We start from the raw sequence: 27,288 nt of genomic DNA, 5'->3' as shown, positions 1-27,288 counted from the left end.
CAGAAAGGACTTATTTGGCAGTTGATGGCAGTAGAACTGTTTTAGAAATGTCACATCGTCCCTGCTGCTCAGGGGTATGTTTTAATAGCCCGGGTCCCAGTCATTCTCGGTGGGTCCACTGTAGTCATGATCATCACACTCCCTGGGTCATTGAAGGAAGGATGCTGTGTGGGGTGGCGGGCAGGTCCTTTATTAACAGGAATGGGTGGGCTTTCCCTGATGTTAGATTACGACTCAGGGACAAATCTTTTGTCCTTAGGTCTTGAATATCTTCACCATCCTCTCTCTCTGGTGGGGTCATGGGGATAACAGGAAACCATCAACTAGGGCACATGTGAATTCTAGCCCTAGCTCCTCCCTACTCAGGAAGTCGTGAGTCTTCTGAGCCTCAGCTTCTTGATCTATAAAACGGAGATGTGGTGAAACCTAACTCATGGTATCGATATGAAGATTCACCCAGCCTCAGTTTCCTCACTTGCAAAGTAGGCTCAAAGATTGAGAGTATCAGTCCAGTGCTGGCATGTCTTTTTTTTTTTTTTTTTTTTTTAAGAGACAGGATCTCACTTTGTCTCTCAGGCTGGAGTGCAGTGGCGGGATCGTAGCTTTCTGCAGCCTTGACCTCCTGAGCTCAGGCGATCCTCCCACCTCAACCTTCCAAGTAGCTGTGACTCCGGGTACATGCCACCACACCCAGCTAATTTTTCTGTTTTTTGTAGAGACGGGGTCTCCTATGTTGCCCAGGCTAGTCTCGAACTCCTGGCCTTAAGAGATCCTCCTACCTCAGCCTTCCAAAGTGTTGGGATTATAGGCATGAGCCCTTGCACCGAGCCTGGCACTTTTTTTTTTTTTTTTAGATGGAGTCTTGCTCTGTTGCCCAGGCTGGAGTGCAGTGGCATGATCTTGGCTCACTGCAGCCTCTGCCTCCCAGGTTCAAGTGATTCTTGTGCCTCAGCCCCCACCTCCCCACTACAGGTATGCACCACCACGCCCGGCTACTTTTTGTATTTTTAGTAGAGATGGGGTTTCACCATGTTAGCCAGGCTGCAGCCCGGCGCATCTTGATAACACTGTCACCTGTTAAGACTCCGTATGTACAAGGTGTTGTGCTAAGCACTTGACACATGTCACTGTATTTAAAGATATTTTATTTGTGGTGTATTAGGTAAGTGTTCTAGTTATTCCCATGCTATAGATGAAGAAACTGAGGCACAAGGAAGTTAGTGACTTGCCCAAGAAAATGCCAGTTGAGCCCAGACTGTTGAACCCAGGCTCTTGCACTGCTCCTTGCAGCTCTGAGGGGGCACCCGTGGAGTGGGGCTGCCTGAGTGTCAGTCATCCTCCCAGCTCACTGCTGGTCCAGTGCCCTTGGAATGGTCTTGTGCTGGGGCCAGGGTATGGTAGGGTGGAGGACCAGGGGGCAGATGCTTGGCTTCCTTGGCACCCACGTGCACCTCAGCTCCCTCTGGCAGCTTGGCTGGGGGCATGGGGTTCCTCCAGAGCCTGTCTGATTGGAAGGCAGCAAGCAGCCTCTCCTAGCACGGGCAAACTCGCTTTCTCATTTTTGTTCGGCTGTCATTCATTTCCTTCCTGTGACTGTTTTATTGTTTTCCATTCTCTCAAGGAGCGCCTTTTTGATTTCCTGTAAATTCCTCTATAATCATACTCTTCCCCACAAACATGAGATCATAACTGATAATTTCTTTTCTTGTGCTGGGTAGTGCAGTTTGAATGTGAAGGTCAAAAGTTGAAACTTCAAAAGAGCAGGCATCTTACTTCCATAATTTAGGCTGTGGTTCTGCTTTACTGTTTTGCAGATGATTAAATTGATCTGAAGGCAAGGTGGGAAATAAAAGGAGATGCTTTCATACCACCTGATAGCTCAGTGCCTTGGGTTTCGGTTAAGTACCTCTGGAAGCGTCAGGGGAGAGCAGGCGTGTCAGCAATTGCCGTGTGCCTTCTTGGGTTTTAAGCGAGACTGTGTTAAATTGAGTCATCCGCCGGTTTTAGAGCTGTTAATTACACAGAACGAAAGTGTCCTGCATGCATTAATCAGGCGGTGGGTAACGTGTCTATTTCTGCTCACCAGCCTCTCTGTGTGCACAGGAGATGGAAAGCTATGGTTGGTTCACAGGTAGACGTGCCCCAGGATTCTACGTCCTGGGTAACATGTCCCAAATTAGAAAAGATACGTAGATGATGACCTAAATTCTCGGTGTGTCTGTGAAAAGGATTCCAGTAGCATTGCTCATCTTTGTGTCCTCATGAATAGGCATTTAACCCTACGCCAGCAAGAAAGCCACATGGGAAGTGGGACTCCTAGGTGAGAGTGAGAACTTGAGTCACCGCGCGCCAGGAGGCAGGAGATGGATGTGGGAGCATCAGACAGAAGGAAAGGCGTGGCCAGGCCCTGGTCCAGCATGGAGGTGGACCTCTGCCCCACGTCTGCCCATCTGGCTAGGTTTCAGGCACACTCGGCTCACAGCTGAGCTAAGCCATCATTTTCTTCGTGGCTCTGGTTTCTGTGAGAGGACTTATTGATTGATCCCCCAGAGGATACGTAATTCCAACCAGCTCTTTTCTTTCTGTCCTTCCCCTGTGGGATTTTATCCTTTGCATCACTGGGTCATGGAGTGTGGGAGGGATAGTTGTTGGGGGTTCAGTGGCGTTGAATTCCCGCCTACCTGGCTCCAATAGAACCACTCCCTGCGCATCCACCTCCAGGAGAGATGAAATTCCTGGCCCTTTAAATGAGTTTTGCTCAACACGGTGGCACTTTGATGCTTAGAGGCTGATTTTGGAAATCCTTCATCCTTGTCTCACTACTATTTTAATCAGTGGAGTGTTTAGACCTCAGTTAATTGATATCTTAATTCAGGGTTTAATGCTCAGAGGCAGTTCTGTGACTTGTGAATATTTAAGGAAAAAAATAAGGTTGCACAAATACATCTTTGCCTCATCTAGTTTTTGTGGTTTTAGGTCTGTAGCAGGAGAGCAGGCCCACATCGGGTAGGAGCCTTTACTTTGCAGCACCCCCTGTCTGTCTGAGCAGCCTCCAGGCATGGTGATGCCCACAGCGTGGCCATGAGCTGGGGACTCTCTGTGAGGCTGTGCAGTGCCCACATCTCCTGGCACTTGTTTTCCTGGCCAAAGAGCCTGAGCTGACTTCTGCCCAAAGTTCTCTTTTAGAGACAGGGTCTTATGCTCTTGCCCAGGCCGGAATGCAGTGTTGTAATCATGGCCCACTGCAACCTCGGACTCCCAGGCGCAAGTCATCCTCCCACTTCAGCCTCCCAAGTAGCTGAGACTACAGGTGCACGCCACCATGCCTAGTTGATTTTTCTTTTCTTTTTTTTTTTTTTTTTGAGACGGAGTTTTGCTCTTGTTGCCCAGGCTGGAGTGCAATGGCGCAATTTTGGCTCACCGCAACTTCTGCCTCCCGGGTTCAAGCGACTCTTCTGCCTCAGCCTCCTGAGTAGCTGGGATTACAGACATGTGCCACTACGCCCGGCTAACGTTGTATTTTTAGTAGAGACGGGGTTCCTCTATGTTGGTCAGGCTGGTCTTGAACTTCCGACCTCAGGTGGTCCCCCTGCCTCGGCCTCCCAAAGTGCCAGGATTACAGGCATGAGCCACCACGCCTGGCCATCTGTCTGATTTTTAAATGTTTTGTAGAGACAGGTTATTGCTGTGTTGCCCAGGCTGGCCTCGAATTCCTGGGCTCAGCCTTGGCCTGAGATCCTCCAGCCTGGGCCTTCCACAGTGCCAGGATTACAAGCATGAGCCACCATGCCCGGCCTGCTCAAACTTCTTAGGTGGCATCTTTGTCATCCTGTCCTGAGCCATGATTCTCTGTTGCTTCCTGGAGGAGGTGGCCTTTGTCCTCTCATGGGGCTGTCAGCCTTGTAGTAGATCATACTTTTAACAACCACCCAACAAGTGCCCCGGGGCAGACAAGGCTGGGACTGAGTCTGACCGTGCATCTCTCACTCCAGGGGCCAGTGGACCCACGGAGGCTGGGGCACCCTTTTGTCCTTCTCTGTTCATGCTCAAGAACACTGGAAATGGGTTCATCATATTCAGCGTGGTGCATTCCTCCTGAAGATAGGGAGGAACTGCGCAGAATGCTGGGACATCCCGTTCTTTTCTGCAGTCATCTTAAAAGCCGTTTCCGGTGTTTGTGCTGTGAGATAACCAGGCCAGGCTGGGATGCATCCCTCTATGCCTGGCGCCTGGGTGAGACTTCAGGCCCAGAATGCCCTATGGATAATTGGTTAAGCCAGCACACAGCAGACATCTATTTAAGCATAGATTCAATTGGGCCAGGCCAAAGCCCAGCCAGGCTGGTTTCATCAGAGAACTGCCTTTGTGGAATAATTTGTCCTGGTTCAGTTTGATTTTTTTTTTTTTTCTACTTCCCCCAAAGTAAGATTAGAAAAGCAAGTAGGTCCCTGGGCCTCGACGGCAGAGATGCTTATCGCCTCTGCTGGGAGGAGGATGTGGTCCTTTCTCCTTTGGCAGATTATGACCTCTTCCCGCTCATCACCATAGGAGGATGCCCCAGCTGCAGTGGGAGGCGGAGTGGAGAGCCTGGGAGTGTGGGCTCCTGTCGTCACCCCTGGGCTGCTCTTCCTACCTGTGGGACTGGAACGAGGCAGTGGCAGAGGGAGTTTGGGCTGCTGGAGCCTGGGGAGGCTTTGCCCCTGCTGTGCTCGGTTTGGCAACATCCCATGCTGCCATGGGGTGGTGAGGGTTGGGTGGAGAGGCCTCCTTTTCTCTTTGAAATGAGGCCATCAGCTCTCCTTGTTGGAAATGAGCTGTTGTCTGGCTTTGGTGGAAGGCCAGGTAGCTTTGATGACACATAGTTACTGCGTGTCTGTGCTGGTGCTGGGACCCTGTCTTCCAGGGCTATATATGGCCTTTCAGAAGATACTTAAATTAGAAGAATTCTAAGTGTTCGAGGTTTCTGAGGATTTGTCTAGACTACCCAGGGAACACAGAGAAGGGATTTAGCCCAGGGTGGGAGGGTAGAAGGGGGTCGTCTCCAGCCCCGAGAAAAGTGTGTTTTGGGTGGGAGCTGGAGGTGGGCAGGAGCAAGTTCCAGGCAGAGGAGGGAGGAGGCAGGAGGCTGGGAGAGCGCGTGGGGTGAGTGGTGGAGATGGCCCGCACCAACCTGAGTTGTGCTCTACTAGAGGTTTACCTTCATCCTGAGGCCACCTAAAGGCCACTGGAAGCAAGGGAAAACCTGATGAGGTTTGCATTTCCTGCAGATCCCCAGCTGCTATTGGGGCAGGTGGGCTGGAGGCCTGGACCTTGGCCATGGGTTGGATGTGGGAAGCGGCGGATGGATGTGATGGGAGAGGGCATCTAGGATGACACCCGGGTCTCTGCTGAAGTAGCAGGAAGATGACAGAGCCACATTGAGATGGGGGCTCAGTCGGGGTTCTCGCACACTGAGCTCCAGGGCGCCCGGGACCCGCAGGTCAGTGCGGAGGGAAAGCAGGGAGAGGCAGAGGGAACCATGCCTTCTGCGAGGAGGGGATGGGAGGGCTGGCAGCATGATGGGGGTGAAGAGAGAAGCAGAGAGGGGAGAGGAGAGGGGAGGAGATGGGTAGGAAGTTCAAAATAGAATGCAAAAGCTGCTTTCCCTCCTCCCCCAAGGCAAGGACTGTTAGGGCCCGGCAGGCAGCGTAGGGGAGGCTTGGCTGGAAGAGGAGAAGGAGGCGAGTGAGGGGAGGATTCTTCACTTGTAGAGGAAGCTGTTTCGGTGGCCATGGAGCTTCTAGCAGGAGGGGTTGGTGCATGGTGGAGGTTGGAGCTGGGATCCCCAGGTGGGCGTGTGAGCTTGGGAAGAGGATGCACCTTCCCTTAAAAGGGAGGGAGGAGAGGATGGATGGGGAGTCCTGGGAGTTTGGAGGAGGAGAGGTGAGAGTGGACCCATCTGCTGGCTGCTGTGCGCTCCAAGAAGTAGGAGTGGAATTCATTCATCCACGGTGGCTCCCGCTGGGGGCAGAAGTTGGGGGTAGAAATCTTTGGAAGGTGCGGGAAGTTGAGAGTAGCCCTCCTGCGAGTTCCTCTGCAGCTCACGGCAGAGCTGGGGTCTCGCTGAGGTGACTGGGCCTTGCTTGGCCATCGCCAGTGCTTGACTTACCCTGGCAGTGCTCAGTGTTCCTGGAGCAGGCACAGGCTGAGCCCGTGCGGATGGACGGGCACAGGGCCGAGGAGTCTACAGCACTGGCAAGAGTGGTGGCCATAGAGAAGGGCCAGGGATCTAAGCAGAATGGAGGCAGAGGGCAGCTCCAGGAGAAAGTAAGGGGTTGAAGGGCGGGAGGTCCTGGCCCTCACCCATGCTGTCACCCAGTGATCATCGCTGCATTTGAGAGAAGAGAGACCTGCTCCCTGACAGCGGGATCCCCGGGCTGGCGTCATAGAGGGTGGCAGTGGGAATGACACCCGAGGGACTGCGAGTGGGTTCTTGCTCAGAAGCCTGAGCTGCTGCCTGCCCGTGGCTCTGAGCTCTCACCCTCTGGGGACAGGAGCAAGTGCCGGGTCCCAGGTAATGAGACTGCACCCGCCATAGGGTGGCGTCAGAGGCACCTTCATGATGATTAACCGCACACTGTCAGGCTTCAGGGCTGCCTCTGCCAGAGAGAAAGGGCGTTCATTTGAGAAAGTCTCCCTGGGCTTGTGGGTTTGTTTTTTCCACCTTCCCCAGAAGGTTCTGTGGTCTTGGAAAGGTGTCGCTGCGCCGCAGGGTGCCCACCTCATTTCCCAGTGACAGATGACTGGCTATCCCAGCTGCGTGGCATCGTGGAGACCGTGTGAGTCAGCGGCTGGCTGGCATGGGCTGCTCCTGTGAAGTTCCCAAGGGCTTGCTGCCTCTGATGGGAGTCGGAGAGCCACCGGGCCTCTTGCCTTCCCATCATCCTCGCCTGCCTGCCTCGGGGCCTCTGTCTGGGCTGCCTCAATGGAGGCCAGCTCAGGTGGGCTCCTGGCCAGGCCGAGGAGGAGGAAGAGGAAATGCAGGAGAGGTGCCCTTCTACAGAGGAGCGAGTGCTGGTCTGCGTCCTCAGACACCCCAGCTTTGCTCCCAACAGAGGGATGGGTGCTGGTCTGCATCCTCAGACACCCCGGCTTTGCTCCCAGCAGAGGCGCAGGTGCTGGTCTGCATCCTCAGACACCCCGGCTTTGCTCCCAGCAGAGGCGCAGGTGCTGGTCTGCATCCTCAGACACCCCGGCTTTGCTCCCAGCAGAGGCGCGGGTGCTGGTCTGCGTCCTCAGACACCCCGGCTTTGCTCCCAGCAGAGGCGCGGGTACTGATCTGCGTCCTCAGACACCCCGGCTTTGCTGATCTTGAGGGTGTTTGAGTTGATCCCTTTGTGAGGGTGATGGGTGGGCATTTAGGAGCTTTGGTGCAGGTAGCTCATCTTTAGTAAAGGGAAAGGAGCTGGCCTGGGGGTGCACTGGGAACTCTCTGCCTTGCTCAGAGGGACTCAGCCGGGTTGCCCACCTCCATTCTCCAGATCTCAGTATTATAGACCTCCCTCACCGGGTGACCAGCCCCAAACCAAAAGGGCTCATGCCTCTCCCATCATTCCCTCACGTGGCACCCCGGCTCCTGCTCTTAGCAGCCCTCCTTCCACTCCATCATTATGTGTTTACTCGCACTGTATCCCTCTCTCCGTGGCCTCTGCACTCCATTAGGGGAGGACATGGCCCTTTCACTCCACTCCATCACCAGTGCCTGGTACATCTAGCTGACACTTATTAGTGATGTGAAATGAATGAATGGACATTTACCATTATGGACAGCACCTCATTAAGATTTTTAAAGTGCTATCAAAGCAGTGTGTACCCTTGGTTTAAAAAGCCACTAGTACAAAATCAGTACAGGAAAGCTATGTTATCTTGAAACCAGTGACTCCTGCCAGCCCATTTCTCTCCACACCAGCCCTCCCCAGAGCCAATTCTTTGGGCCATTTCTGTCACCCCCACCCAGCTTTTCATCGTATGTTTATTGCTGGTTCTTCCACGGGTTCCTTTTGCCTTCTTGTCATACACTTGAGCCTCCTTTAGTTCTTGCTTTGTGAACTTTCCACCCTATCTTGCCTTTGCCCTGGGTGAGCTGAGGCTGCACAGATGGGGCCCTGTTCTCTCTACACGTCTTTTCTCCAGCCCGTCTTCCCAACTTCTGTTGTGTTTCCTTGTTAGGGTTTGTAATATTTCCATTGCATTTATGTGACCAGTAAATCTTACCTGTTTTCGGGGGAGACATTAACTCTAAAAGGTAAAAAAAAAACCCAAAAAATAACAACAGAAAAAAGCAGCCATAAAACTGTGTTTCTATGATCACTATGACTGTGGTCTATGCAGAGCTAAGGAATGTATCGGGGCGGGAGTGCCTTCTCTCTGGGTTGGATGTCACAAGCTCAGGACCTCCCTCAAGAGGAGGCTCCTAGCGTCAAGAGCATATAGACTGTTTTTCTTTTCCTTTTTTTTTTTTTTTTTTTTGAGACGGAGTCTCACTCTGTCGCCTGGGCTGGAGTGCAGTGGTGCGATCTTGGCTCACTGCAAGCTCTGCCTCCTGAATTCATGCCATTCTCCTGCCTCAGTTTCCCGAGTAGCTGGGACTACAGGCGCCTACCACCATGCCTGGCTAATTTTTTGTATAGTAGAGATGAGGTTTCATCGTGTTAGCCAGGATGGTCTTGATCTCCTGACCTCGTGATCCGGCCACCTCAGCCTCCCAAAGTGCTGGGATTACAAGCATGAGCCACCGCGCCTGGCCTAGACTATTTTTCTTTTTTTTTTTTTTTTTTTTTGAGACGGAGTCTCGCTCTGTCACCCAGGCTGGAGTGCAGTGGCGCGATCTCGGCTCACTGCAAGCTCCGCCTCCCGGGTTCACGCCATTCTCCTGCCTCAGCCTCCCGAGTAGCTGGGACTACAGGCGCCCACAACCGCGCCCGGCTAATTTTTTGTATTTTTAATAGAGACGGGGTTTCACCGTGGTCTCGATCTCCTGACCTTGTGATCCGCCCGCCTCGGCCTCCCAAAGTGCTGGGATTACAGGCGTGAGCCACCGCGCCCGGCCGACTGTTTTTCTTATATAACCATCAGTTGTACAAAATCACTCCATGTTTTAGTTTATTCTCTGTTTAAAGAATGATTTTCTTTTTTTATTAGAAAAAATATTTTTATTTTTTTTTTATTAGAACAAAAGCAACATATATACATGCATTGTTGAAAGTTAGAAAGTTCACGTAAATAGGAATTCCTCCAGTTGTCCATAAGACATCCCAGATGTGGCCAGTATAGTTTCTATCTCTTACTTGGGTGTCGTGATGGTTTTTCCCCCAGATACTGAAAGGCTGGGCCAGTTGTACCACGGCATCCCAATTCTGGATTTGTATGGTTGTTCCCTTGTGGTGGCGGTTAGCTTGTTCCTCTATCCCCATATTTCTTGCAAACTGGAAGTTAGATCTAAAGCCATAGAAGTTTAAAACATTTGCCGGAATACATCCCAGGTGATGTGTATTTCTTACTGCACTGCGTTCAGACACAAATTATACTTAGTTGACGCACAAATAAATGCAGCCTTCATACATACATCTGTTTTGTTTTGTTGTTCCTAGAGTTTTAATTTGCCTTTCTTCTGTCTTATTGAGAGAAGAAGCATATCTTCTTCACCGTATCACTAAGAGCTTTAAGCTTCCTATTGATTTTATCTGCAGAAAGGAATCCATGCCATTCTTTTTGTGGATGTTTTTCTCAGAGCCACATACTTGGAGTTCTAATTTCTACTGATTGCTTTCTAGGCTTGCTGTCCAGCATCTAATTATACTTTTGGATTGACTCCAGTTTTTTAAAATATCCCATTATATCACCTCCTTCTCTTTATTGGCTTGTGCTTTCTCCGTCTCCCCACCCTTCTACCCTTCTGTCTCTGCTGGAGTACATCCTTAAGTACTTCCCCCGTTTCTGAGTTTTTGAATGTCTGAAAATGACTAGTTTCCTTCTGTATTCGATTAGTAGTTTGTCTGAATGTAGAGTTCTGTTATTTTTGCATGGAATGCAACAAAAAGGGGGTGAGTGTAACAGAGTGGGGCACACGCCCTTTGACATCGTCTCAGCTAAGTCTCAGTGTCACTATCTGTGAAATGGGAAAGTAGTACCTGTTCTAGGTTGGGTTCCATGGGAAGCTGAGTCTCTGTGCCGAGTGGGCAGGAAGCGTATTGAGGAGTGCTCTCGGGATCAGCGTGTGTGTCAGAGGGAGGGAGCAGGCTTGGGCTGCAATGCCGTCACGAGGGCATCTCGGCTGCTCCCATGGGGAGCTTTGGTGCTGGAGTGGTCCCCAGAGATGTCCCCAGTTGAAGCGAGGGAGCTGAGTCTTGGCTCCCTCCATTGAATCAAGGAGACCAGTAGAGGGGTGTGGCCTCAGGGGATGAGTTGGGCAGTGTACCCAGCGTCCACTGCAACTTACAGGACCCAGCATGGGGCAAGTCCCCAGTAAATGGCAATTTAAAATGAAGGGAGGCTGTGTTTGCCTGCTGAGATTTCTCTAGGTTCATGGGCCTGTCATGAATACTGGGGAGAAATGCTTTGATGAGAATCAGGGTGTCCTACCTAAGGACATCAGAGCATTTCGCCTGGCTTTGGGGTGGGAAGTGTGGATGAGGTGGTGTCTGTAGGCTTTGCATTTCGCTTGGTTTCTGGAACAAGTGTACATGGCACTTACTGTGTGCCAGGCACTGTCCTTAGTGCTTTAAAAATGCCAACTCAGTTCTCACCGCAGACCTACGAGGAAAACAATGTTCATATCTCTGTTTTTCAGATGGGGACACCAAGGCACAGAGTAGGGATCTCGGCCACACGCTGGGAAGGGGTGGAGCTGAGCTGGAGCCCAGGGCTTTTCTCCCAGGCCGGTGCTCTGAATGCCACAGCACGGCTGCTCTTTCAGTGCCCGCGGACCCAGGGTGGTTTGAAATGAGTGGAGGTAGAAAGTGAATACTTCTTTGGCTCCTCTCTGTGGCTCTTACTTGCGGGTGAGATTGATTGCAACCACCAGAAACGTAACCACATTTGGGCAAATTAACACAAGTTTGTTGGGAGGACCTGGGAGCCCCAGGAGTCCAGTTGCAGGAGGCACAGCCCAGCTGGGAAGGGACAGCAGGGTCCCCTGATTGTGACTTCCCTGCCCACATAGACCACCCACTCATCTGTGGCTGCCTCCCTCTTCTCCTCTGCTCCTGGTCTCCTGCCTGTGTCTGTGGCCCAGCTGTTTTCACATCTGTACCGGCACACACAAAGCTGGAATGGCTTCAGTCCCCTCACCAGACCCTGTCACCCACCCATGGGCAGGTGGGTGGGGATGGGGAGGAAACGAGGCCTCTTCAGCCAACAGGACAGAGCCCTGAGAGGTGGCAGGCTTAGGATTATGGCCCAACAGCCATGCCATGTGGATTTCATCCCCCTTCCATGCATGGGGAAACTGAGGCTGAGGGAGGCAGCCTGTGACAGGCTGCAGCAACTGGGCTTCTTCCCCCCGCCACAGCAGCTTCCAGATCTTATCCCTGGAAACAGCCTGCCCGCCGGCTGGTGTTAGGAAGGCGGGCAGCAGCTCTGCTCCCCGCTAGAGGTGTTCTACTAGACTGTTCCATAGAGCTTGTCACTCCTGGGTCTTGGTGGCCCCACTCCGGCCTTGCACAGCACCCCTTCCGGGCTGTGCAGGGTGTGACAGGCCCTGAGGTCTCCCTGGAGGGGTCTGGCCAGTGCCTCCTGAAAGTCACTGACTTGCTGCTTTGTTCTTCTGTCTCTGAAGCCGAGTGTTTAAGACAGACATGGAGCTGGAGGTTCTGCGCTACACCAATAAAATCTCCAGCGAGGCCCACCGTGAGGTAAGTCAGACACCGGCTCCAGTTGAGTGGGGAAAGCGGTGTTGCTGTGTGGCGAGAGAACTGCGTGAGGATGAAGGGTTTCCAGGTGGGCTCTAATCCCCGAGGGCCACACGAGAGGTAGGAAGTTTTACACGATGATGGTTCTCTTTTCTGTTCCCTGGTGGGCACAGGGCAGGGACAGGAGAGGCTCTGCCCCAATTGCTCAGCTTAGGGCACCTGCCCATCATGGCGGTCGTGGACACTAATCCTCAGGAAATTCTCCAACAAAAAGTTCCAACTCTGGGAGGGTAGAGTGCTCCTTCCTGATACCGCAGCAGTTCTCAGCTCATTTTAAAGAATCTTTTGTCCTTAACTATGGTTCAAACACACTTACTACCATCATCCATTTTCTGAAAACTTCTTCATGTGGTTCTCTTCCAAATCTTCCCAGTTTACTGGAGGAATGAGACCAAATAAGGCAACACATGTCTTGAAAGATGAGGATGGCCCAGGGTCTGCTCAGGAATGTTGCGATTTTGTGTTAGGAAACAGACAAGGGTAATTGATGGGCAGCCTGCTCTCTTGTACGAGTTAATGCTCTCTGTGTTTTATGAAAATTAAACAAAGGAGGCCTTTTAGTGATCGGCATAGCTTTTGTAGCATTAAGTATTCACCAAGCACCTCGTGGTTGATTCCTCACTGTCCTCAGGCTGCTGGTGGCCTCTGAGCTGTAACTCGGGGCTTGGCATTTATCGGCTTCCAAATGGAAGTGCTTCATGGCAGTTTAAATAAACTGTATGGGATTTTGGAGCTTTTAAAAAGTTCTAATTTGTCACATGTCTGTACCACTGCATGCACTTATCATTCTTTTTTTCTTTTTTAAAGAAGAGGTGCTTTTGAAGAAGTGCTGTATGTTATTTATCACGCTGTGTTACTGATCTGCTTAATACAAATGTCTTTGCTTAATATCTGTCCTCCAGGTAATGAAGGCTGTAAAGGTGGGAATGAAAGAATATGAGTTGGAAAGGTAAGCCACCCTGTTTCTCCGGGTAGAATTAAAAGGTAAAATTAAAGGTAAAAAACAGTAATTTATGTTCCCTGAGTGAGTAACAGATGAAACGCCGCAGAGGCACACACACCTTGAGTGGGGATTATGAACAGGGCTTCAGGATCACGGGCAAAGATTATTTTTCTTCTGACTGCTCCCCGCTTCCTGGCTCTTGGCAGAGTGTTTGATGTAATGGTCTTCGATGACTTTTCAGGGTGGTTTAGTGCCCCACCATTCTACTCTCGGACTTTGTTTCTGCCATTTGCAGGAAACTTTACCAAATTGCTGCTCTTATGACTCTGAAAGCTGCCAGTAAAACAGCTTGCCATTTTTATGTGTGAACACTGCCATTATGTCTGCTGTGTTCGGGCGACTGGGTCGAGGGATGGTTAAATGGCCCATAAAGAGCTCTGGAGAGCTCCATTGGCCTTCCGCTCCTGTTAGGCCTGCAGCGAGCTGGTGCCACCCGGGGAGCTTCCTGTGGCTGCCCAGCCGTGGCAGGTGTGGCCTGGCCAGGTCAGCCCCGCTCCAGGACCCAAAGGTCAGTGTGCTGCCACCTGTGGTACAAGGAAACCTTTGGATCAGACTCTTAACTGCCTCAGTGGTTCCCTTCCCACCCGTGTCCTGGGGCAGGAGACCTCCCACCAGTGTTGGTATCATCTGGAAACTCTGGGGAAGTGACACTGAAGAGGCTGCCATCCCCCTGTCCCCACACCGGGCTTTCCTTCCCTGCCTATCCTTGTGAGAGCTTGATTTCTGGTGTCCCTTACCCCCCTTGCAGGGCCCAAGTCCGCCCCAGATGTCTTCAGGGCCTGCTCTGTTCAGGGCCCCGGCCCTGCGGGTGCTGGCTCCATATCACCCTCCCAACCCTCGTGGCCTGCCTGCCATCAGTGGGGTGCAGGGCTGAGGTCGGATGGGGCCCACAGTGAGCTGCTTGAACGCTTCTGTTCGCTGTGGCTGTGCTTGGGGGGTGGGTGTCTTTTTAAGGTCTCACCTTGGAAGGAGTTCTGAGCAGTCAGCTCCTGTGCTTCTCTCCTTACCCTGCCTGGAGGAGGTTAAAATGGCCTTGCCCGGGTGCTTGGCATCCTGGGAGGAGGCATGTAACACACGTTGATCAGAAGCCCAGCTCTGTCAGCCAGGGAGGCTGGGAAGGGCTCGCAGAGCTCTCCCAGCGTGTCTGCATGGTCTGCTACAGTGTGGCGTCTGTGCCCGGCATTCCCAGGACCCCCTGCCCGCTCCAAGGATCTGGGATGGGAAGTGTGTTGGGGGCTCCTCCAGTGAGGTGGGCTAGACAGCGGGTCCCTCAGACTAGCACTGCCCCGGAAACCTGTCCCAGCTTGAGTTGAATCATAGTGACCCATAGCTGATGCTTCAAATAAAAATAACCGAGAAACTGGGGCAGGAATAGCTGGGCCCAGTGTGGAGCCCTGCCGTCCTCCGCATGCTGGCCGCCTGAGCTCTGTACTGCAGTCAGTCCTGCTCCCAAGGTGGCTCCTGGGAGGGGCCCTGAGCCTCCCTCCCCACAGTGTCCCAGAGCCCTCCCCTGCCCAGCCTGGGGACAGGGCGGTACCAGCTTTGATTCAGGGGCCAGGGGCCCTGGAATACCCACCGCTCCTTAGCCCTCATGCCTTCCAGGTAATGGAGGCCTTTTTTTTTTTTTTTAAACAGGAAATTTCAATATCCAAAATAATAGAAAAGTAGAGTGAACCCCGAAGTCCCCATCAGGTTTTTGTCCTCATCATTTTTGGCATTTTAAAGCCAAATCCCAGACATCATGTCATGGCACCTGTAAATACCTCAGTAGGTATTTCAGTTGATGAGAACTTTTTTTTACTTTTACATAACCACCAGGCCAATATCACATGCATTATAACAAATGAACCGTAACTCCTTAATGTCATGAATATCTAGTCCGTATTGATCCTAAACTCTTTTTAGCGTTGGTTTGTTCAAGTCAGGATCCACATAGATCCATGTTGCAGTTGGCTGCTGTTGGAAGCAGGGTGTTGTGAACCTGAGCTCTGGGGAGATGTCACCCCGGTCTACAAACTGCTCCACCTTTGCTCCACCCCCATCCCAAGACCCCGGGTTGGCCTTGCTGCCGCATCGTGTGTGGACCAGGGTGGCTTTTGGAGAGATGAGCTCGAAGCCAGAGGCCACAGCCGAGTGCACCGGGAAGCTCAGCCAGGAGCCAGGAGCTCCGAGCTATGAGTGGGCCATTTGGGGCCCTTTCGTTTCTGGGGCGTTGTGAGAATCATGAGAAAGGGAGAAGATCTGTGTGGTGTGACGGGGACCCTGTGGTGGCGTGCCCTCCCAGGCCAGGACCCACTGGAGACCCTTCTCCACAGGTCTGGGCTTTCCTGGGCGCTCCTGCCACAGGCGACAGCCCTCAATAGCAACCTCCTGTCCCTGTCAGTCCCTTGTGAGGGAAGGACTTGCCCAGCTGTGCTCCTTCTCATTCAAGGCCTTAGTGGTTTTCTTACTCTTTGGCCAGATGTAGCGAGTTGTGATTCTGTGTGCCCAGCGCACCTCGAGTGCGGATGGGATGGGGAGAGGGGACACGGCCTGAGGGTCTCTTCCAACCAGGCACATGCCCCAGGAGCCACACACACACCACACACACCACACACACAACACACACACCGCACCATACCTACCATGTACACATATACAATACCACACAATACACACCACACCACACATTGTGTGCACGCCACATATACCACACACATGCTCCCTACCACACACCACTTATACAACACCACACAATACACACCACACATCGTGTGCACGCCACATACACCACACACATGCCCCCCCACCACACACCACATACACACCACACACACCACACACGACACACACTCCCACAGGGTGCTGAGTGGCATCGGGTCAGCATATGTACCTGCTGCCCATGCTGTGCACCTGCCATGGGTGCCCACCTGCTGCTGACCACAGGATATACAGAGGGGAAACAGTGCCCACCAGGGAAGCTATCTGATCTGTGGGCCCCTGAGAGCTTAGAGCAGTGGTGTGGGAACGGGAACTGAGACAGCAAGAACGAGAGATGGAGGCTGTTCCTGAGGGGACCAAGTGGGGAGAGAGGGGTCACCCCGTCTGAAGATGGTGGGAAGATGGGTGTCTGGGGCAAGTGTCACATCATGGAGTATCCCTGGCCAGATTTGAGGAGGCAGCTGAAGCCCCTGGGGACATCTGCGGCGGGGGGGTGGGCTGACACTTCTTCCGCCTGGAGCTCCCTCTCCAGGGCAGGATTTCACTGTGTGACCCAGTTTTGTGGTCCTTGTCATGGAGAGCCTGGAGGCGACTTCTTGGGGACCACGTCTCATTTATCTGCACAGTGTCTGACCCATTGTGGGTGTTGGGAAGCATGTGTGGGTGGGTTCGATGGAAGGGAAAAGAGAAGAAAAGGTTTTAAGTGATTTTTCTGCCACCTTCTTTGTCACTGGGAGCTTAAGAATTCTTTTCTTAACTAGTCAGGGAATAAAAATCTCTCCTAATGTCCGTGTTTTTGGTTACCCAGGGGTGTGCCTCTTTGAACACAGGCTCAACTGCTACCAGGGAAGGCTGGGGGGCGGCTACACTGCTGTGTGAATCGCTGACTCACTGGGTTCAAAGGAAGCCAGCCGCTCTTTTATATGTGTTGATAGCACCCTGTGAGCAAGGTGGGCGTCCCTAAGACCTGCTGGGGGCCTGGCGGGCCTCAGCCCTGCACAGGGATGCTGGGCAAGAAGGCGGGGAGCTCTGCAGTTCAGGACTCAGGGCAGGAGTCAGGGCTGGTTTTCTCCAGCGTGGACACACCACCCACCCCAGGACTCACAAGATGCTGGTCTGGACCCCCATTCTAAGCCTCATCTCTTTTTGTTTTATTATCTATGATTTGTTATCAAATCTTGAAGGCATGTTAAAAAAAAAAAAAAAGTGAGCGGATGGCATTTATGAAGACTCCTCCCTCGTGCGGCGCCTGGGAGTTGAGGGTTCAGAGGAATGAAAATCATTTTCCGCACTTGAGGTGTAGTAAATTGTGTTAAACCAATAAGACGTCTGTGTTGGGTAAATCCGGCTCTAACAGCAGGCCCAATCAGGCCGTCCATTTTTCCGCCTCCTATTATTTCATGTTAGTGGCGTAACCAGCTTGTAGCCAGCTGGCGTGGGGCTGGCGGCCGGATCCATTACCTGCAAACGCTAATTTAGAGCATGCTCCATTGGCTGTGTAAGCGAGTCCCAGCTCACATTTACCACAAGGAGATTTAAAAACTCGATGTGTCTGACAGCCTGGGGCCTTGATTGAAATTATGCTCTTTCTCTCCGAGCTGTGAATGGGCCATTTGGGGTCCTTTCGTTTCTGGGGGCGTCGTGAGAATCATGGGAAAGGGAGAAGATCTGTGTGGTGTGACAGGGACCGTGTGGTGGCGTCCCCCTCCCAGGCCAGGACCCACTGGAGACCCTCCTCCACAGATCTGGGCTTTTCTGGGTGCTCCTGCCACAGACGACAGCCCTCAATAGCAACCTCCTGTCCCCGTCAGTCCCTTGTGAGTGAAGGACTTGCCCAGCTGTGCTCCTTCTCATTCAAGGCCTTGGTGCTTGTCTTACTCTTTGGCCAGATGAAGCGAGTTGTGATTCTGTGTGCCCAGCGCACTCAAGTGCAAATGGGCTGGGGAGAGGGGACACGGCCTGAGGGTCTCCCCCAACCAGGCACATGCCCCAGATGCCACACACACACCACACACACCACACACACACCACACCGTACCTACCATGTACACATATACAACACCACACATTCCGTGCCCGCCACATACACCACACACGTGCCCCCCGACACCACATACACGACACACAACCACACCATACACGACACACATAACACACCATACACACCACACATGCCACATCACACAATCTGTGCATGCCGCATACACCACACACACGCCCCCCACACCACACACACCATACACCACATAGATGACACACACACCACACCATACACACCATACGCATAGCACCACACATCCCATGCTCACCACATACACCACACACATGCCCCTCACACCACACACCACGTACACAACACCACACAATACACACCACACCACACATTGCGTGCATGCCACATGCACCACATACATGCCCCCCACACCACACACTCCACACATCACATACACGACACGCACACCACACAATACATACCGCACACAACACCATGTCCCGTGCACGCCACATACACCACACACGCCCCCACACCACACACACTACACACCACATACACAACACACATACCACACTTCACACACCACATACACAACACACACCATACACACCACACACACACCACCACACATCCTGTGCATACCACATACGTGACACACATGCCACACCATACACACCACACACCACATATACAACACACACACCACACCATACACTTCACACACACCACACACCACATACACACACATCATACACACCATACACACCACATACACAACACACACACCACACCATACACACCACACACCACACCATACACATCACACACACCACACACCACATACACACCACACCATACATGCCACACACACAATACCACACATCCCATACAAGCCACATACACCACACACATACCCCACACACCACATACACCACACACACACACCACATATACCCCTACACCAACACACCACATATACCACACACACATACCACATATACCCCTACACCAACACACCACATACACCACACACACACACACACACCACATATACCCCTACACCACACACACACAAGACATACCACACACCCCATACATGCCACATACACCACACATAATCCATGCACATGGCCCCCACTCCACACACACACACCACGCACACACCACACCACGCCATACACACCACACACCACATACATGCCACACACGCCATACACACCACCCACACTCCCGCACACCACATACACACACCTCACACTACACATGCAGTATATCACACACACCTCCCACACCCCCACACATACCATACACACTACATATACCTCACACAACACACATACTGCATAGCACATACCACACATGCCACATAACAGACACGCCACACACCACACACCCCCACCATACACACGACATACACACCACACATGCCACATACCACACACAACACAACACACACGCCACACACACACATACACACCACCCACACCATACACACCACACACACACCACACTCGTTCCACATACCACACACACCCCACACCACACCACACACACATCATGCACCATATACATCACACATACACACCTCCACACACAACCCCCACATGCCATACACACACCACATGCCATACACACACCACACATATATCACATACTGCATATGTATAACATGCCGTACACACCACACACACCATACATCACATGCCACACACACCTACACACCACACATCTCATGCCACATGCACCTACACACCACACACATCACAGCCATACACATACACACCACACACATGCACCACAGCCATACACACCATATCATACATACCACATATACTACACACCACACAACATGTATCCACCATTCCATACATACACTACACACCATATACATGCCACCCACCACATGCATCACATACATGGTATATACCACACCCATCGACATACCACATACACACCCGCCCCTTCCCCCCACACACAGCCACCCAAGCCGAGGGTGCTGGGGCGGGGCTGGAGCTCTCCGTGAATCCAGCCTGAGAGCAGGTTGCAAAACCCTTACTGCATTATTGTTAAACAGGACAGATTTTTTTCTCTTTTTTTAATGTTATTTTTTCTTAAGACTAGAAACTGGCTGGGCTCAGTGGCTCATGCCTGTAATCCCAGCACTTTGGGAGGCCGAGACAGGCGGATCACAGGATCAGGAGATCGAGACCATCCTGGCTAACATGGTGAAACCCCATCTCTACTAAAAATACCAAAAATTAGCCAGGCTTGGTGGCACGCACCTGTAGTCCCAGCTACTCTGGAGGCTGAGGCAGGAGAATCGCTTGAACCTGGGAGTTGGAGGTTGTAGTGAGCTGAGATCACACCACTGCACTCCAGCCTGGGTGACAGAGCAAGACTCCATCTCAAAAATAAATAAATAAATAAATAAGACCAGAAACTTTCACTCCAGTAAGGACAGCCAGGAGGTGGGAGAGTCTGTGGACAGCCCCCCTTCATCCCTGCCAGCCCTCAGTGCTCAGGGCTGCGGGGGACGTGGGGCCGCAGACAGGCCGCCCCTCCGGGGCGATCTCTGCTTGCTGCAATCTCTGCCTCCCAGACTGAAGTGATCCTCCCGCCTCAGCCCCCCATATAGCTGGCACCACAGTTACTCACTACCATGCCCAGCTAATTTTTTACTTTTTGTAGAGACAGAGTTTTGCCTTCTTGCCTAGGCTGGTCTAGAACTCCAGAGTTCAAGCCTTCTTCCTGCCTTGGTTTCCCATAGTGCTGGGATTATAGACATAAGCCACCATGCCCAGCCTGGCACCCTCTGCTTTGCATCTGAGTCCCTCCTGTACACAGTGACCTCTGAAGAACTGTCTCTCGGATGCCTGTGCCCACATGGTCCCCCTCCCATCTGGGGCTACACGGGGCTGTGTTGCTGGGCACTCTGGGTGGATGGTGAGACACCTTGTGTGTGTCTGACCAGTGCTGGGGTCCCTCACGATGCATGCAGAGGACCCAGGTTTCACTGGAGAGGAAGTCACTAGGAGGTCCCCGTCTTCCTCCAGGAGGTCCTGGAGATGCAGTCTGCGTCATCCAGGCACAGTCTGACCTAATCTGCTCTCAGCCTGGGCAAATGTGGGCATCATTGAGACCACCATCCATTTAGCCACCCCCACAAAGGGTGCTGCAGTTTTGAGGACTGTTTAGAACAAGTCTGCGTCCAGGCAGCCTCTGAGACCTGAGCCCCCAGGTAAGAATGGATGTGATGGGCCCTGGGGGCTAGCTGTGTGTCCGTGGGCAGGACCCTGCACCCGCCGAGCAGACACATCCTTTGTCTGGTGGCTGTGTTAATGGGTGAGAACACTGAGAGCACAGCCCGTTCAGAGAAGAGGGCCCCTTCAGACTCAGGTCTGGGCTGGAGAAAGGCCCTCTTTGCCTCAGGTGGCTTGTAGTAAGTTTGCACTTGCTTGGCTGTTGGAGACGGGCCCCAGCCTATCATGAGAGCAGTCAGGAAACACCATCTGTGTGTCCACGCCCTAGAAGGGCAGCCCCTGAGTCCTGCACCCTGGCCGGCTGTGCCTCGGGGCATTTGAGCTGAGCCCTTCCTGAGAACCGGGGCTGTCTTGGGTGGAGAATTCCTTAATCCAGAACTACCTCATGCTGATAGGGCAGGTCCTGTGTGCCCGCCCATTCTGCTCTGTCTACACCACCTGGCATGAGGGAGGGAGCCGGGGAGCAGGCAAGTGTGGAGAGTCTCTCCACCAGAGATTCGACAGAGCCAGGGATCCAAGAATGAAACTGGGGCTCTCAGTGCGGGGAGAGGCTGTGGGACCCTGTGGCTAAAAGCAGGGATAGCTCATTTTGCCTCTAAGAGTAACTGAGGAATGGGCACGTGGAGAAAACCAACTTGGTGTCCAGCCAGAAAGCTGGACAGAGAACCAGAGAGAAGAGCTTTCTGCAAATGTGTAGCCTGGTTGATGAAGGACTAGAGATTTGGGGGCAAAACTAACATAAATAGCATTGTCTTTTCAAATACTGGGCGCATTGCTCCTGGAGAATCCTGTTACGAATCATGAGGAACCGTGCAGCCTGTGGACATCTTTATGGATTTGCCTCTAGTGTTTCACCATTAAACCTGATATTGCCAGGCCTGGGAATTACACACTCATGCCTGTAGTCCCAGCACTTTGGGAGGAGGATTGCTTGAGGCCAGGAGTTCAAGACCAGCCTGGGCAACATAGGAGACCTCTGCCTCTACAAAAAAAAAAAAAGAAAGTTTTTAATTAGCTGAGTGTGGTGATGCACCCCTGTAGTCCCAGCTACTTGGAAGGCTGAGGCAGGAGGATCGCTTGAGCCCAGGAGGTCAAGGCGGCAGTGAGCTATGATCACACCACTGCACTCCCAGCTGGGCGACAGAGTGAGACTCCGTCTCTAAGAAAAGAGAAAAAAAACCCCAAAACCTGATGTTGACTGTTGATTTCAGATAAAGATTTATCACGAGTTTAAGGAAGTAGCATTGTCTTCCTAGCTTACTAGATTTTATCAGGAAAGGATGTCAAATTTTATCAGCTGCCTTTTTGGCATCTCCCTTGGCCTTTTCCACGTGTGTGTTTAATCAGTAAACTTTTTATTTTAGGATAGTTTTGGGTTACAGAAAAGTTACAGGTACATTAGAGAGTTCCATGTACCTGGCACCCATTTTCCCTATAATTTATTAGTGAAGTTATTAACATTACTTTGGAACATTTGTTACCACGGATGCACATTATTGATACATAATTATTATCTTAAGTCCATGCTTTATTCCAGTGGCCTTAGCTTTTACCTAATGCCCTCCTCCTGTTCCAGGATCCCATCCAGGAGACCACATCATGTTCCATTTTCACATCTCCTTAGCCTCCTCTGGGCTATGACAGTTTCTTAGAATTGCCTGGTTTTGATGACCTTGACACTTTCGAGGAGTATGGCTAGGTACTTTGAAGAATGCCTTTCAATTTTAGTTTTTCTTTCAGCGAGACAGGAGTTACGGGTTACTGGGAAGGAGAGCACAGAAGTGCCATTGTCATCACATCACATCAGCATGACTTGTCCCTGATGATGCTGACCTTGATCACCTGGCTAAGGTAGTGCTTGTCAGGTTTCTCCACCGTAAAGTCACTCCCCTACCCGCTCTTCTGCACTCTTGGAAAGCAGTCACTGTGTGCCGCCCACACTTAAGGCATGGGAATTATAGTTCTGCTATTTGTGATCCTTCTGTACACATTTGTCTCTTCTCCCTCATTTATTTATTTGTTCAACCTTTTTTTAAAACTTGACATTGTACTTTCTTTCTTTCTTTCTTTTTTTCTTTTTTTGAGACAGAGTCTTGCTCCATCACCGAGGCTGGAGTGCAGTGGTGCAATCTCAGCTCATTGCGACCTCCACCTCCTGGGTTCAAGTGATTCTTCTGCCTCAGCCGCTCAAGTAGCTGGAGTTACAGGTGCCCACCACCATGCCCGGCTAGTTTTTGTATTTTTAGAAGAGACAGGATTTCGCCATGTTGACCAGGCTGGTCTCAAACTGTTGCCCTCAAGTGATCCTCCCGCCTCAGCTTCCCAAGGTGCTGGGATTACAGGTGTGAGCCACTGCGCCTGGCCTCTTTTTTTTTTTTTTTTAAACTTGTATAGACCCATGGATATTTATTTTATACTTTATAATCCAGTATTCTGTGGTGTTCAAATCCTTTCAGCTTTGGGCTTTGTGTCTTTCTGATGCACCCCATCATTTTGCTTTTGGAGCACTCCCTTTCTGGCACTGCAGGCTCATCTGGTCTGTTCCCTGCTCCAACCCCAGAATTAACCATTTCGCCAAAGAGCCTGGTTCCTTTTATTGGAGAATGGTATTAGAAACCAAGATTGGGTGCTGGGTGCACCTTAGATGAATTATATGACCAGACGTCCTGGCGCAGAGCCAGTGAGGCATCCCAGCACACACGCTACTTTATTGTGGCACATCAGGACTTTAAGAAGCTGACATAGGAGGCAGTATAGTAGCGTGGGTGGAGCATGGTCCCGGTTCGGGTCCCAGCTTTGCTGATTACCAGCTTGGGCACATTGATAACACTACCTCAGTTTCCTCAACTGGAAAAAAAATAATAGCACTTCATAGGAGGATTAGGAGGATTCGACAAATTGATATACAGGTATACCTCAGAGATATTTTGGTTCCAGACTACTGCAATCAGCAAATATTGGAAATTTTTGTGTTTCCTAGTGCATATAAAAGTTATTTTTGCAGTATACTGTAGTTTCTTAAGGGTGCAATAACATTATGTCTCAGAAAATCAATGTACATGCCATGATTTAAAAAGACTTTATTGCTAAAAAATGCTGACACACACAAAGTGAACACATGCTGTTGGAAAAATGGTACCAGTAGACTTGCCCAATGCAGGGTTACCACAAACCTTCAATTTCTTAAAAAAAAAAAACAAACAAAAAACAAAGCAAGGCACAGTAAGATGAGGCATGCCTGTATGCATAGCTCACGGAGCAGATGGACACATCCACTAAGCATCCTTATGGTGCTTGTTGCTTTTTTTTTTTCTTTTGACAGTGTCTCGCTTTATTGCCCAGGCTGGAAGGCAGTGGTGTAATCACAGCTCACTGCAGCCTCAACCTCCCAGTCTCGAGTGACCCTCCCCCCTCAGCCTCCAGAGTAGCTGGGACTAGAAACACGCGCTACCATGCCTGGCTAATTTTTTATTTTTCTGTGGACTTGGGATCTCGTTATATTGCCTCTCCAACTCCAGACTCAAGCGATCCTCCTGCCCTGGCCTCCCAAAGTGTCGGGATGATAGGCCTGAGCCACTGTGCCTGGCCATTGTTGTTATTTTTTCACTAGCATTTTATACAGGCTCAAAATAGGAAATTGAGCTATAAGTTCTTTTTTTTTTTTTTTTTTTTTTGCTATAACTCTCTTAGCCATATTTTGAGACCAAGGTTTTTGAGATCATGTTTTGGGAAGCACCCCCATGTTTTTCTGTTTTCTGAAACAACTTAGAAAGCACAGGGCTTGGCTGTTTGTGTTCTTGAAGGTATGAAGTCCTTTGAATCTCAGACCCTGTTGTTTCTCTGGGGAAGATTTCTTTGGTAACTTTTCAGGTTTTCCTATGGGATTGTTTTAGTCCAAATTCATCACTTTTAGAGTCAGTAAGTATGTTTTCCCATAAAGTCTTTGTTTTCATCAAAGATTTTAAATTGTAACCAGGTAACCAATTTTATTCTCTTATGTTTTTAAAATCTTGTGTGTTTAAAATATCTCCTCTATATCTGTAGCTGTTTTTTCTTTCTCATTCCTAATGTAACTCGTGTTTTTTCTCTATGGATTAGAATTGCTAGAGTTTTATCTTCTTTATTGGCCTTTTCATAAAATCAGCCCTTAAATTTATTTTTCAGTTCTACTGTTGGTCAAACTTATTGATTTCCAGTTTTATTATTAATTTCTCTCTCCTCTCTTCCTGAACCTTGTTTTGACGCATCTATCTTGTAACTTGTTCAGTTGAATCTTAGTTTATTTTTTATGTTTTCCTCTTTAGTAATAAATAGATTTTGGCTAGTTTATTTTTGAATACTGCCTTAGCGAGAATGCCGCTGGTGTGAATCTTTTCGGTTTTTAATTTTGAAGTTTTTCTTCGTGGCCTATTTAAAAATATTTTGGTCAGTGTTTTATGGAATACTGGAAAGTGTTAGCTTTTATCTTTGGAATATATACTTTGGTGTACATGAATCAGATTTATTATCTAATTCCAGTCCTCTGCCCCCTCCCCTATTTTTGTGTATTTGCTCTAAGATTTAGAGAGATGGTTTTATAATTCTTTGTGAGTCATGATAGATTTTGTCTTGTTCATTTCCATGATAAATTGTTTGAGGCATAAAAGTTGATGATTGTTATGTCATTATTATATATTTTGCCTTTTTGTAGCTTTCAAGAAACCCCTTTTAACCTGTTTGATCTATGTCTTGAATTTGGCTTTACCTGACATTGCTGTTGCTATTTTTGTTGTTGTTGTTACATTTTCCTGGCACATCTTTGCTTATCCCTGTATTTTTAACTTTTTAAAATAGGTTGTTTATAAGGTGCAACGTACTCATTGTTCAAATAGAGAGCCTCCCCATGTTAGGAGAGCTGTTTGAATTCACAGTGATAATCAGCGTCTGTTCTCTTTTCTACAGCCTTATTTTGTGTTTTCTGGTTTCTGTTTTTTTCTTTGTGGCTTTAAAAATTTTTTTCTATCTTTGGAAGGTTGGTGAAATTTCCTTTGCTCTCTTTTATATGTATGCCATGTTAAATGTAGAATCACCTTTAAATCAAGAACAAAAGACCTGTATTTCTGTTTTCTACTTATGTTAAAAAGGTAAACCATATTAAAAAATTAGAAACTTAGCATAGTTTTGATGCAAGGCAGACAAGCCCTAAAGTGGGGCTTATCCCACGAGGATTCTTGGCTTCACCTGGGAAAGAATTTAAGGGTGAGGGAGCCAGTAGTAGGGTAGAAAGAAACAGCTTTATTAAAGCAGCGGTGTTACAGTTCAGGCAGTGTGACAGCTCCATGCCTACCCGCAGAGCAGGGCTACCAACAGGCAGTGTGCTGAGAGCAGCAGCTCAGGGCAGTTTTGCAGTCATATTTATACCCACCTTTAATTACATGCAGAGTAAGGGGCAGTTTATGCAGACATTTCTAGGGAAGGGATAGTAACTTTTGGTTCATTGAGTCATTGCTATGGAAAGGGGCGGTAACTCCCTGGTGTTGCCATGACAATGGTAAACTGACAAGGCGCACTGGTGGGCGTGTCTGATGGAAAGCTGCTTTTACCTGGGACCTGTTTTAGCTAGTTCTCCATTTGGTCTGGTGTCCAAGCCCTGCCTCCAGAGTCAAGTCCCGCCTCCTGCCTCAGTTTTACTTTATAATCTCCGTTTCCCCTGCCTTCTAGTTTTTTATTATATAACTTATTTTTCCTTTATTTTAAACATTTGCATTGTTTTACCATCATTTTACCAACAGTTATTTAGTGAGCACTGCCTCAGTCAATCCAGTGTGGACCCCAGTTTTGTACCATGTTTTCCCTTTCCTCATGTGAGTGCTTTAAGTTTCGATTAAGTACTTTGAGTGCCTCGCTTGCTGGAGAGTTCTTTTGTTGTCTCCTGTGTGAGTGGTGGCTTCAATGGGTATTGATTCTTTGTTCCGTAAAACCATTCCCTCCTTTGTTTTTTTTTTTTTTTTTTTTGAGACGGAGTCTGGCTCTGTCACCCAGGCTGGAGTGCAGTGGCGCGATCTCGGCTCACTGCAAGCTCCGCCTCCCGGGTTTACGCCATTCTCCTGCCTCAGCCTCCCGAGTAGCTGGGACTACAGGTGCCCGCCACCTCGCCCGGCTAGTTTTTTGTATTTTTTAGTAGAGACGGGGTTTCACCGTGTTAGCCAGGATGGTCTCGATCTCCTGACCTCGTGATCCGCCCGTCTCGGCCTCCCAAAGTGCTGGGATTACAGGCTTGAGCCACCGCGCCCGGCCCATTCCCTCCTTTGTTGCCAGAGATCTTTAGCAAATCATATTCCTCCTTCTTTCTAGGGAACTTTTCATTTTCTTGCCCTGGATGCTTACAGGATTCTTGATTCT

General features: G+C 50.2%; 1 protein-coding gene across 4 annotated transcripts in view; it reads left to right on the top strand.

Annotated features, from left to right (window-relative positions):
• Positions 1 to 27,288, top strand: part of PEPD (peptidase D) — a 136,245-nt gene that overhangs the window by 45,674 nt on the left and 63,283 nt on the right. For 3 of the 4 annotated variants that reach the window (XM_045380628.2, XM_045380630.2, XM_074023080.1), the window contains exons 8-9: positions 11,816 to 11,891; positions 12,851 to 12,897. In XM_045380628.2, coding sequence (XP_045236563.2) covers positions 11,816 to 11,891; positions 12,851 to 12,897 — 123 coding nt within the window. Of the gene's footprint in view, positions 1 to 11,815; positions 11,892 to 12,850; positions 12,898 to 22,647; positions 22,759 to 22,996; positions 23,118 to 27,288 lie in introns of those variants that run through there. The other variant, XM_074023079.1, reaches the window with a different exon arrangement.

The sequence above is a fragment of the Macaca fascicularis genome, chromosome 19 (assembly GCF_037993035.2).
Source record: "Macaca fascicularis isolate 582-1 chromosome 19, T2T-MFA8v1.1".
Classification (NCBI taxonomy): domain Eukaryota; kingdom Metazoa; phylum Chordata; class Mammalia; order Primates; family Cercopithecidae; genus Macaca; species Macaca fascicularis.
This window is presented reverse-complemented; position numbering and strand designations above follow the sequence as displayed.